Source organism: Mustela putorius, unplaced genomic scaffold (assembly GCF_011764305.1).
Source record: "Mustela putorius furo isolate JIRA1106 unplaced genomic scaffold, ASM1176430v1.1 tig00000198_pilon_pilon_pilon, whole genome shotgun sequence".
NCBI classification, from domain to species: domain Eukaryota; kingdom Metazoa; phylum Chordata; class Mammalia; order Carnivora; family Mustelidae; genus Mustela; species Mustela putorius.
Window position 1 is genome coordinate 8,643,156 of NW_025421311.1, and position 12,555 is coordinate 8,655,710.

The window sequence follows — 12,555 nt, forward strand, 5'->3', positions numbered from 1 at the left end:
CGTCCAGTTGTCTTGAGCAACTGGTGCCGCGGCTTCAGAGGGGGAGATAGGCATGAGAGCGAACGCGAGACATCGATCACTCTTTCCCCTCACTCCTTCACACCTTCAGGAGTGTTAAAATAAACGCCTTTTTGCCCAACGGCGGCCGTGAGCGATTTCGTCACACCTGCATGAGGTCACAAGCAGTCACTACCGCACAGGGACAGACCCCGGGAGAGGCGAGTTCTGAGTGAAAGGAAAAGGGCGGGGCTGAAGTCGAGAGGTTGGGCTGTGTCCGGCTTGTTGCTGTCACAGAGGGTAGCCTCCTCTCGTCTGAAATGGCTACTGTCCATGGTCTCTGCTGCTCGGGATTTCTCCAGGTGCTTCTATCTCCTGCCCTTTATTCATTCAGGAAATACTGAGTGCCCGTTGTGTGGGAGGCCACTGTGAGGGAGGCCAAGTACATGGATGAATAAGATGTGGCCTGAACTTAAAGTGTGATGGAGACGGCACAGCAGAAGAGGCAATTCTGGTACAACGGGACGCGGTGCTATGAGGAGTCATTCAGGGTGCTGTAGGGCACAGAAGGATTTAGAACCTCACCAACTTCTGGGAGGAAGTGGAAAGATTCCCTAAATGGAGTGAACCTGAATTCTGGGGGACTCAGTCACTTAGGAGTCTGCCTTCTGCTGAGGTCATCATCCCAGCTCTGCATCAGGCTCCTAGCTCAGCGAGGCGTCTGCTTCTCCCTTCCCTCTGCCTGCTGCTCCCCCTGCTTGTGCTCTCTCTCTCTCTCTCTCAAATAAATAAAATATTTTTTAAAAATAAGTCTAAGGGGGAAAGGGAGTGTACACCTGACCTGGGTAAAGATAAGTGAAGAGGCAGGAGGATCAGTATTTGCAAATACTTGGTGGAGAAACAGAAGAGTTGTGTTTGGCTGAAATGTAGTTGGAGGGAGAGTGGGTAACAGAGGAGAACAAAGACGTAAGCAGGAGCCAGGTCATATAGAACATCGTAAGCCATTTTAACAGCCTGAGTCTTATTGTAAAAGTGGCCAGCTTTTCAATAGGAAGATACCACAATTAGATTTTCATTTTCACATTATTCTTCTTTCCTATAGAAAAAGGATTGGAGAAGACCAAGGCTGATGGCACAGAGATCAGAGAGGCAACTGCACCAAGAATGTTGACAAAAGCTGGTAGTGATCTAAACGAAATTGGCAGTGGGGTTGGACGGTAGTGGTCTAATTCAAAAATCAGTAAGACCTAGAGTTTGGATAGATATAAGGCACTGAAAGAGAATTCAGAGTTAAAGATAAGCTGCATGTTTTGGGCTTGGGCAACTTAGTGGATGGTGATGCCTGTCTTTACAGCCCCAAGGAAAGTGTCGCCTTGGTCTGCAGTGTGAGTACTAGGCTTGTCAGACTTTGCAGGAATTACTCTTTAGTCATCATGCTATTTGTTGACATCAGTGCACACATCTCTCTTCACAAAGGTACATGGTATGAGGGCTACAGTATTGACTTTGACCCTACCTGTGGAAAGGTGGCTAGGTGGGTGGTGACTTCCAAATCATGGCCTCCTGGCCATGGTGATCTGTGTGACCTACATTCCTCATTTGCTGGGAGAACGGGAAGGCCAAGATTGGTGATACCTCTTCCTTTAAAGAAAATGGAACAGCTGAATAATACTTTCTGTCACTTTCCCACAAATTCTTCAAACAACACAAGCCACTCAGCATCAAAATGCTCTTCTCCAGTGAAGGTATTGTCTTGCCCTCCAGCCAAGGGAGCACAGTCATTTTGGCCCAGAATAAAAATGGCTATGCATTTAATTCCTTACAAAAGATTGAAATTCAGACATTGGTCACCTGATATGCGCAAAGCACCATTTATTGGGAGAGCTGGCAGAAGGAGAAAGTATGGTAATAAGACACAGGGCCTGTCCTCAAGGGATGTCATACAGTTCAACATAGGAGATTCAACACGTACTTGAAGAATTCTAACATATGATAGAAAGCTAAAGGTATAAAGATTCCATGCTGTGTGAGACAAAGGAAAGAGAAGTTAACTTGGAAGATACCATGTAAGAAGTGGCATTTGAACTGAGTCCAGAAAGAAGGAAACTTATTTATTGACCCTTTGTTGTGTTATCTATTTATCCAACTTTCACTTTTCCCTATTCTCTTTGACTATAGCAATATCCTTAGTCCTTAAACTCCTACATCTCAAAATTTCCTGAACATATAACTAGCTTTCCATATAGTATTGGGGATATTGAAAGTTTTCCTGTCTTTTGGGGGGGCATTTACTGTACATAGCCATGTGCTACTTTTGATTGAGTAGATCAAAGGATTCATGGGCCAGGGGAGAAGAAACAGAACCACAGTTATATTGGGAAGAAAGCCTAGATCCTTAGTAAGATGGGCTAATGTGATACTTGGCCAAGGGTGAGAAAGGGACGAATGCCTTTTCTGTTCCCTAGTTTTTTCAACTAGCTTTTCTGTTCTCACCTTTTGGCAGAGACAGCACCTTGCCTATTTCCTAGCAAACCCACACTATGGCAGCCTCATTAATGCAGATGGCCATGCCGAAGTATGGACAGATTGGAATGATACATCCAAGTTTTTCCAGTATGGATGGAGATGTACCACCAATGAGAATGCCTATTCAAACTGTACCCTGATGGGAAACTGGAACCAGGAAAGATATGACCTAAGGAATATTGTGAAGCCCAAACCCTTGCCTTCCCAGGTAATCTAACTTTCTCTTCTGGTTCCTTCCCTTAGCAAAAGAAATGCCACTGGCCATTTTAGAGGTAGGAATCTAATAACTTCCATGCTGAGACCTCTCGGGCTTCTCTGTTCAGTCTTTCGCTGGACTGGCTGTCTTATTTTACTATCAAGTAGAATAGCAAAGTAGTAAAAGTATGAACCGTACCCTTTTACATATATGTCTTCTGATTCAGGCTGCCTACCTAGACTTGTAATTTATCTGCATTTTGCCCTTAAGTGTCTCCTAACAAACAAGTTAACAAAGGATATGAAAGTTAATAGAATGTAGACTAACAACATATAGACCTTTAGTTAATCCAAAATATGACAGAGTCTGTTAAAATTCATATCATTGTGTCCTTTATTTGCCAACATTAAGTGTAGACTCCTATATTTTTAACTGATTACTTTTTCTTTCCAGTTTGGACACTACTTTGAAACAACATATGATACGAGCTACAACAACAAAATGCCACTTTCAACTCATAGTAGGTGGACTGTTCTTTTCAATCTTTATATTCTCAGGTCATAGCTCAGTGCCTGGAGCATGGAAGGAGCTCAAATAGAAGAAAACTGAATGAGTGAATAAGTAAATGATTTTTCTCTATTTTTAAGATTTTATGTATTTATTTGACAGAGAGAGCATATGCACATGCAGGGGGTGCGGCAGGCAGGGGGAGAGGGAGAAGAAGCTTCCCCACAGAGCAGGGAGCCCAATGCAGGAGTTGATCCCAGGACCCAGGGATCATGACCTGAGCCAAAGGCAGACTCTTAACCAACTGAGCCATCCAGGTGCCCCTGATTTTTCTTTCTCAATTTTTACAGGACTCACTAGACTCGGAAATTTTACCTCAGAAGTAAGAACAAGACCAGTCACTAAGGGTCCTTGTTCTTGACTGATTCCACTTGTCTTTCCTTCTCTTCTCTTCTCTCTTCCCTCAGGATTTAAGAGAGAGCCTCACGGGTTTCCAGGACATCAACCGGAACTGGATCCTCCTCGGTACAAATGCACAGAAAAGTCAACTTACATGACCAGCTACTCAGAGCCTCAAACTGGGCATCACTCCCCATATATGTGGAATCGTAGTAACTGCCAATTTCAGGGTCCACGGTTCTAAGAAAGAATAAGAACCTTCATTTTTCCAGAGTAAATTGTAGGACGGAGCATATTCTAAGCACAACTAAGAATCTAGCTGACTATAACAGTTTCACTCTCTGAATAAAGAAAGCACAGAAAAATATTCCCTACCCTCTTTTTTTGTTTTAATCAAGACTTAGATGTCAGATTTAAGTTAATATCTGCTCTTAGTTCTATATTACAAGGTTGTAGTAGGAGGAGATTAAAAGAATTAGTTCAAATCTGCTACTACTTTGCCCCTCCCTACCTTCCATCCAAGGTGGAACTCCAAAATCCAGCCTGAGTTCGGTTATCATTGGCTAGGTGCTTCCTGGATGTGAGCCTGGCAGTCACAGTCAGATAGTGTAACTCTTTTGTGACCTTAATGAACATGCCCTCCTAGGACAAAAAAAAAAGAGAAAAATAAGTTTTTATAATTATTATAGTGGATTTAAAACATAAAATTAGAGTAATATAATGAATTCCCATATACTACTACATACCTTCAACAATTTATGATTGATCTTAACTATCCCTACATAAGTTCTCTATTTCTTTAATTAATTTTGGAGCAGAAGTTAAACCCTTTCTTCTATAAAGATTTCAGTATATATCTTAAAAAGGGAAGGACTGTCAATTTTTTATTTACCCACAAAGACCATCAAGGAAACCTGTTTATCAAACAAAACTGAGTTATTAAACCTGTAGCAAGGAAGCACATCAACTTAATACAATCTTGGTGAGAATTCAGAAGGGGGATGTTGGGGTGCCTGGCTGACTCAGTTGGTTAAGCGTCTGCCCTCAGCTCAGGTCATGATCCCAGGGTCCTGGGATGGAACCTCAGGTCATGATCTCAGGGGTCTGGGATCGAGCCCCCCCCCCACCCTCAGGCTCCCTGCTCCATGGGGAGTCTGCTTCTCCCTCTGCCCTTCCCCTGGCTTGTGCTTGCCCCCCCACCAATGAATAAATCTTTTTTGGGGAAAGGGGGAGATATGGGGCACCTGGGTCGCTCAGTCAGTTGAGCGTCTGCCTTTCCTCTGCTCAGATCATCATCCCAGAGTTCTGGGATCAAGCCCCATATCGGACTCCCTGCTCATCAGGGAGCCTGCTGCTTCCTCTGCAGCTCCCCTGTGCTTGTGTTCCTTCTCTCACTCTCTCTCTGTCATAAATAAATACAATCTTTAAAAGGGGAGGGGGAACTAGGGTATTTTTAGAGATTTGGGGTAAGGGCTCTGTTGGTTTAAGTAGGGTCTTTCAAAGTGGGGAACTGGTAGGAATTGAGACAGGATTGGGAATAGTTGGGAATAGTTTGGGAGGAACAGTCTAAATTTTAACAGGTTTTTAAAATTTTTGTTTTAAGATTTTATTTATTTATTTGACAGAGAGAGTGAGAGAGGGAACACAAGCAGAGGGAGTGGAAGAAGGAGAAGCAGGCTTCCCACTGAGTAGAGAGCCGATGCGGGGCTCCATCCCAGGACCCCCAGGATCATGACCTGAGCTAAAGGCAGATGCTTAACACCTGAGCCATCTAGGTGCCCCAACGGGTTTAAAGTTACCAATATTTTCCTTTTTTTATTTTCTCTCCTGTTTATTATGACAATATGATAGATGGGAGATGTTTCCCATGTATTTCCTCACAGACTTTCACTATTTTATGTTACAGACACAGATACGTGATTTATGTTGTGTATGATGTTAGGTAGTAACTGAGTTTCTTTTTTTTTTTTTTCTGTATGACTATCCAGTTTTCCTAGCATTAATTATTGAAAACACTATTTTCTCCACTGCTCTTGAACACCATTTTTACTACAAATCAACTGTCTGTGTACTTAGGCCTGTTTCCAGGCTCTCTAAAACATTCCATTGGTCTGTCATTACATATGTTATCTTAACACAATGCCTTAATTACCTCACTATTGTAATTATGATAATTTTGTAAATATTAATATCTAATAAATGAGATACTTTCACGTTGTTTTTCTTCAAGAGTGTCTTGAGCTATTTTTAACCAGTTGCCGTTTTATATAAATTTTGGGACCACCTTGTCCAGTTTCACAGAAAGATACCATTAGGGCATTGGTGGAAACAGCGCTGCATTGTTAGATCAACTGCAGAGTTTGAGTGATTGGGACACCTGAATGACTCAGTCAGTTAAGCATCTAACTCTTGATTTCAGCTCAGGTCATGATCTCAGAGTCATGAGACTGAGCCCCACATCAGGCTCCATGGTCAGCAGTGAGGCCCCCCTAGATGCTCTCTCCCTCTGCTTTGCCCACTCATGTGTACATGCGTGCTCTCTCTCAGGTAAATAAATAAATCTCTTTTAAAAAAGAATTTGAGTTAGGGGCGCCTGGGTGGCTCAGTAGGTTAAAGCCTCTGCCTTCGGCTCAGGCCATGATCCCAGGGTTGTGGGATCAAGCCCCGCATCGGGCTCTCTGCTCTGCAGAGAGCCTGCTTCCTCCTCTCTCTCTCTCTCTGCCTGCCTCTCTGCCTACTTGTGATCTCTGTCTGTCAAATAAATAAATAAATAAAATCTTAAAAAAAAAAAAGAAATACAAACACTATTTTATTGGCACATATTTTAAGTTTACATGTTACATATCCTATTTTATTTCCTGTCTATCCAGGATATTTTTAAAATTGTAGTAAAACATATATAGCATAAACTTACCATTTTAATGATTTTTTAAAAAGATTTCTTTTTTAATTTTTAAGATTTTATTTGTTTATTTGGGAGGGGTTGAGGGAGAGGAGGGACAAGCAGACTCCACACTGAGCATAGAGCCCGAGGTGGGGCTCAATCCCACAACCCTGAAGTCACAACCTGAGCCAAAATCAAGAGTCAGTTGCCCAACTTGGGACTTGAGCTTACAACCCTGAGATCAAGAGTCACACGCTCTTACTCACCTGAGCCAGCCAGGCACCCCCCACCCCAGTTTAACTATTTTTAAGTGTACAATTCAGTGGCATTAAATATATTCACAGACTTGTGCAACTATTAGCACTATTTCCAGAACTTTGTCATTATCCCAAACTGAAGCTCTGTACCATTTAAACAGACTTCTCATTCCCCCTTCTCCTAGTAACCATTATTCTACTAATAACCACTGTTCTACTTCCTGTTTCTACGAATTTGCCTATTCTAGGAAACACATAAAAGATGATTCATGTCGGGGCGCCTGGGTGGCTCAGTGAGTTAAGCCGCTGCCTTCGGCTCAGGTCATGATCTCAGAGTCCTGGGATCGAGTCCCGCATCGGGCTCTCTGCTCAGCAGGGAGCCTGCTTCCTCCTCTCTCTCTCTGCCTGCCTCTCTGCCTACTTGTGATCTCTCTCTGTCAAATAAATAAATAAAATCTTTAAAAAAAAAAAAAAAAAAAAAAGATGATTCATGTCATATTTGTCCTTTTGTGTCTGGTTTATTTTGTTAGCATGTTTTCAAGTTTCATCAATATTATAAGATATATTCCTTTTAAGACTGAATAATATTCCATTGTGTATTTACTGCATTTTGCTGCTCCATTCATCTGTTAATGGATCCTTGTGTTGTTTTCACCTTTTGTCTGTCGTGAGCAATGCTGTTATGAACATTGATGTACAAGTATCTGTTTGAGTCCCCACTTTCAGTTTTTTTGGGAATATACCCAGAAGTGGAACTGCCTGATCATGTGGTCATTTTGTGTTTAACAGTTTAGAGATGCTCATCTGTTTTCCACTTTTTTTTTTTTTTTACATTGCCACCAGCAATGCACAAGGATTCTAAGTTTTCACATCCTTACTGACACTTACTTTGTTTTTTGTTTTTATAGTAACCATCCTAGCGGGTGCAGAATGATACCATTGTGGTTTAGATTTACACCTCCCTACTGGCTAGTGATCTTGAGTATCTTCATGTGCTTTTTAGCTATTTGTATATCTTTGGAGAAACATTTATTCAAATACTTTGCCATTTTTGAATTGGTCGTTTGCCCTTTTGTTGTAGGAGTACCTTATATATTCTGGATATTAATTCCTAGTCAGATACAGGATACAGGATTTGTAAATATTTTCTCCCATTCTGTGGATTCTACTTTCACTCTTTCAACAGTGCCCTTTGATGCTTGAAAGTTTTCAGTTTTGATGAAGGGCGGCTTATCTCTTTTACCTATTGTTGCCTAAACTTTTGGTGTCATATCCAAGCAGTCCTTGCCAAAGTCAATATTATTAATTTTTCCCATGTGTTTTCTTCAAAGAGTCTACAATTATTGCCCTTGTAGTTAAGTCTTTGATCCTTTTGGAATTAACTTTTTATATGGTGTAAGGTAAGGGTCCAGCTTCATTTTTTGCATATTCAGCATCATTTGTTGAAAAGACTGCACATTCTCCCATTGAATGGACTTGGTATATTTGCCAAACATCATTTAACCATTTACACAATGGTTTATTTCTGGCCTTTGTATTATATTCCATTGGTCTATATATCTGTTTTTATACCAATACCCCACTGTTTTTTTTACTACTGTAGTTTGTAATAAGTTTTGAAATTAAGAAATATGAATCTCCCAACTTTGCTTTTCTTTTTAAAGATTATTTTGGCTATTCATGGGGTACCTGGGTGGCTCAGACTTTATTTATTTATTTGACAGATAGGGAGATAACAAGTAGGCAGAGAGGCAGGCAGAGAGAGGGGGAAGCAGGCTCCCCACGGAGCAGAGAGCCTGATGCAGGGCTCCATCCCAGGACCCTGGGATCATGACCTGAGCTGAAGGCAGAGACTTTACCCACTGAGCCACTCAGGTGCCCCTTGACTGCCAATTCTTGTCAGCCATTGAATGAGGCAGTTTTTAATGCATTATCTCCTCTAATTCTCCTACCCAATCATTAAATCCATATTATTAGCTGCATAAAGCAGAGGCTTAACCCACTGAGCCACCCAGGTGCCCCTGTAGATTGCTTTAGGTAGTACTGATATCATGACAATATTAAGTCTTCTAGTCCATGAACACGTAATGGATTGCCATTTATTTGTATCTTTAAGTTCTTTCAGGCATGTTTTATTTTGCCTCTTTAGCTAAGTTTTTTCCACAGTATTTTCTGATGCTATTGTAGATTTGTTTTCTTAATTTCTTTTTGGGATTATTCCTTATTAGCATAGAGAAATGTAGCTGATTTTTGTGTGGTGGTCTTGAATCCTGCAACTTTGGTGTGTTTCTTTATTAGCCCTAGAGAGTTTTTTGTGTAATCTCTAGGGTTCTCCACATGTCATCTGTAAACAGAGATAATTTCATTACTTCCTTTCCAATTTGGACGCTTTTCTTTTTCTTGCCTAATTTCTCTGGCTAGAACTGCCAATAATATATTAAATAGAAGTGGTGAAAGTGAACATTCCTGTCTTGATCCTGATATTTAAGGAAAAGCTTTTTTATTTCCCGTTAAAAGACCCTATCTATTTATTTGTCAGAGAAAGACAGTGAAAGAGGGAACACAAGCAGTGGGAGTGGGAGAGGAGAGGCCAGCTTCCTACCCAACAGGGATCCCAGGACCCTGGAATCATGACTTGACCCTAAGGCAGACACTTGACCGACTGAGCCACCCATGCGCCCCTAAGGAGAAGCTTTCAATCTTCACCACCTACTATGATGTCAGCTGTGAGTTTTTCATATATGGTCTTTATTTTGTTGAGGTAATTTACTTCTATTTCTAGTTGAGTGTTTTTGTCATGAGAAGTTGCTGAATTCTGTCAAATGTTTGTTCTGCATCATTTGAGATGATCATTTTTCCCCCTTTGTTCTGTTAATATGGTATGTTATATTGATTTTTTTATGTTGAATCAGCTTTGAATTCCAGCAATAAATATCATCTGGTTGTAATGTATCCTCTTAATATGCTGCTAAATTCAGTTTGCTAGCATGCTGTTGATTTTAGCATCAATATTCAGGAGGAGTATTAGTCTATATTTTTCCTTTCTTGTAATATCTTTCTTTGGCTTTGTATCAGAGCAGTACTAGCCTCATAGAATAGATGAAGAAATGTTTCTTCCTGGGACACCTGGCTGGCTCAGTCAGAAGAACATGTGACTTGATCTTGGGGCTGTGAGTTTAAGCCCCACGTTAGGCAACTGACTCTTGATTTTGGCCTAGGTCATCGTCTCTGGGTTGTGAGATCAGGCCCCATGTGCTATGTGCTTATTGAGGAGTCTGCTTGAGAGTCTCCCTTTCCCTCTGCCCCTCCAGCTCATGCTCTCTCTCTCAAATAAACAAAACTTTAAAAAATAAAATAAAATGTATTAAGACTTGTTTGTGGTCTAATGTATGGTTTTCCTTGCAGAATGTATCATGTACACTGAGAAAAATGTCTATCCTTTCCTGGTAGGTGGAGTGTTCGGCATCACTTTGTAGTTCGTCTCCCGACTCCCCACTGTCAAACAAAGCTGCAGAGAACATTCTCATATATGGCTTTTTGTAGAGACTGAATTGCTGGGTGATGAGGTAATGGTATATTTAAATTGGCTGTTCTAGAGAATGGCTGCGCTGCCCACACATCCACCAGCAATGCCTGAGGCTCCCATGTTGCCATATCTCTGCCAATACTTAGCATTAACCAACTTTCTATTTTTTGCCAAGCTGATAGGTATGTAATGCAGTGAGCAATTTTGTCCTTCAGAAGATAATTGGCAATGTCTAGAGACATTTTTGATTGTTACAACTGGTATGTCTACTACTGGATAAAGGCCAGGGGTGCCGCTAAACATCCTGCAATGCACAGAAGAGCCCGCACAACGAAGAATTGTCTGGCCCAAACTCTCACTAATGCACCATCGAGAAAGCCTTTCATAAAATAATAGCATGTTGTTACTTTGATTTGCATTTCACTGACTAGCGATTATTTTGTATGCATGTTGGCTCTCTAGTTTCCACTTCTATAAATTTCATACGCACAGTCATTGTCCACTTTTTTTTCTATTGGAGAAGCTGCCTTTTTTGTTGATTTGGAGGGGTTCTTTGTATAGTCCAGCTACTAAAGTTATTAATCCCTTATAAATTTTAGAGATTACCTGTATATTCTTCTCCCTTTCTGTCAATTTCTGTGGAGGATTAAAGAAGGCCACAAATTCGTTGAACCCCTCTTACCAAAAGGTGGAAGTTTATGCCCCTTCCTTTTAAATGTAGACAGACTCTGCAATTGCTTTGATCCCCAAAATATGGCGAAAGTAACACTACTCAGGTTCCTAGGCCCAGGCTCTAAGAAACTGGCAGCTTTCACCTCCTGTGTTGTGGAATACTCCTTCCTGGAGTCTGTAAATCCAGCTGCCCAATGGAAACACCCTATAGAGAGGCCCTGGCACTACAGAGAGAGGGAGAGGGGCCCAGCTGGGCCCAGCCACCCAGATGCCCCTTCTTTGTTTCTTTTATGAGCTCATCTTTCTCTGCCAATCCCTTAAGTTTGCCTTCCTAATGATTCTGTTGTTAGCCATCCCCCAGTTTCTTTTGGCTAACCTGAAATGGTCTTATCACTCCCAGAACAGCAGCTCTCTCTTAATGCACTTCCATATTCTAAATCTCTACTTGCATACTAGTTGTGTCTCCAGAGCTCTGAATGTATATAACTAACTACGTATTGAGTATCTCCGTTTGAATTCCCAGAGGGCCACAAACTCAGTATACCTGTTTTCATAATATACTTAATATACACAATATACAACTGTATTCATAATCTTCTGTCTCAAATTATTTTCTCTCCTAAGGTATTCCATATCTAGGTGAATTCCACAGATCTCTTTTATGTATATTAACCATTCTTTTTTATTTTTAATATTTATAAGTTTATACAGTTGTCGAGACCAGAAACCAGGGAATTATTTTGGCTCCCCCTCTCTCATTCCCCATTCAAGCATCCAGAGCCTTATAGATTCTACCTCCATGTTATGTCTTATGTCCCCCATTTTTACATCACTAGTGACTTTTTTTTTTAAAGATTTTATTTATTTATTTGACAGACAGAGATCACAAGTAGGTAGAGAGGCAGGCAGAGAGAGAGAGAGAGAGAGAAGCAGGCCCCCTGCTAAGCAGAGAGCCCAATGCGGGGTTCAATCCCAAGACCCTGGGATCATGACCTGAGCCGAAGGCAGAGGATTTAACACACCGAACCACCCAGGCGCCCCTCACTAGTGCCTTTTTAAAAAAGAGATTTTATTTATTTATTTGGGAGAGAGAGAGAGCACGGGACTGTGTGGGAGGATCAGAGGAAGAGGGAGAAGCAGAATTCCTGCTGAGTAGGGAGCCTGACTCAAGGTTCAATCCCAGAACCCTGGGAGCATGACCTGGATCCAAGGCAGATGCTTAAGCAACTGAGCTACCCAGGCGCCCCATTGCCTTTTCCGTGTTACAGTTTTCCATTATTTCTCACCCAGTCTGCTGCAAGACCCTTATGTTTGATATCTCTATTTTCCATTGTAGTCCCCACATATCCATCACTATATTGCTCCCAGGGTAACCCTAAAAAGACAAGGTTGATCATGGCACTCACTTGGTTAAAATCCTTTATTGGCTTCTGTTCCCCTCAACATAAATTCCAAAGTCCTTACCAGAATCCCTTTCTAACTCCTTTGCCTTGTCTCTCAACACCCCCGCCCCGCCACCATACATCTAGGATCCCAACCAAACCCAAATAAGTCACCACTTTAATTTTCCCAACCCCATTTGTTGAAGAGA

At 41.4% G+C, this 12,555-nt stretch overlaps 1 protein-coding gene across 2 annotated transcripts; it reads left to right on the plus strand.

Annotated features, from left to right (window-relative positions):
* The first annotated feature begins 2 nt into the window (after positions 1-2).
* On the plus strand, positions 3-3,990 carry CUNH11orf1 (chromosome unknown C11orf1 homolog). Of its 2 annotated transcripts, none has more exons than XM_004749796.3 (4): positions 3-359; positions 2,501-2,731; positions 3,173-3,239; positions 3,694-3,990. In XM_004749796.3, the coding sequence occupies exons 1-4, from the start codon at positions 318-320 to the stop codon at positions 3,867-3,869; spliced, it is 516 nt and encodes a 171-aa protein (XP_004749853.1). In that variant the 5' UTR covers positions 3-317; the 3' UTR covers positions 3,870-3,990. The 2 variants fall into 2 exon arrangements, with proteins under 2 accessions (XP_004749853.1, XP_004749852.1); XM_004749795.3 differs by lacking the exon at positions 3-359 and adding an exon at positions 1,219-1,742.
* Positions 3,991-12,555: the final 8,565 nt, after the last annotated feature.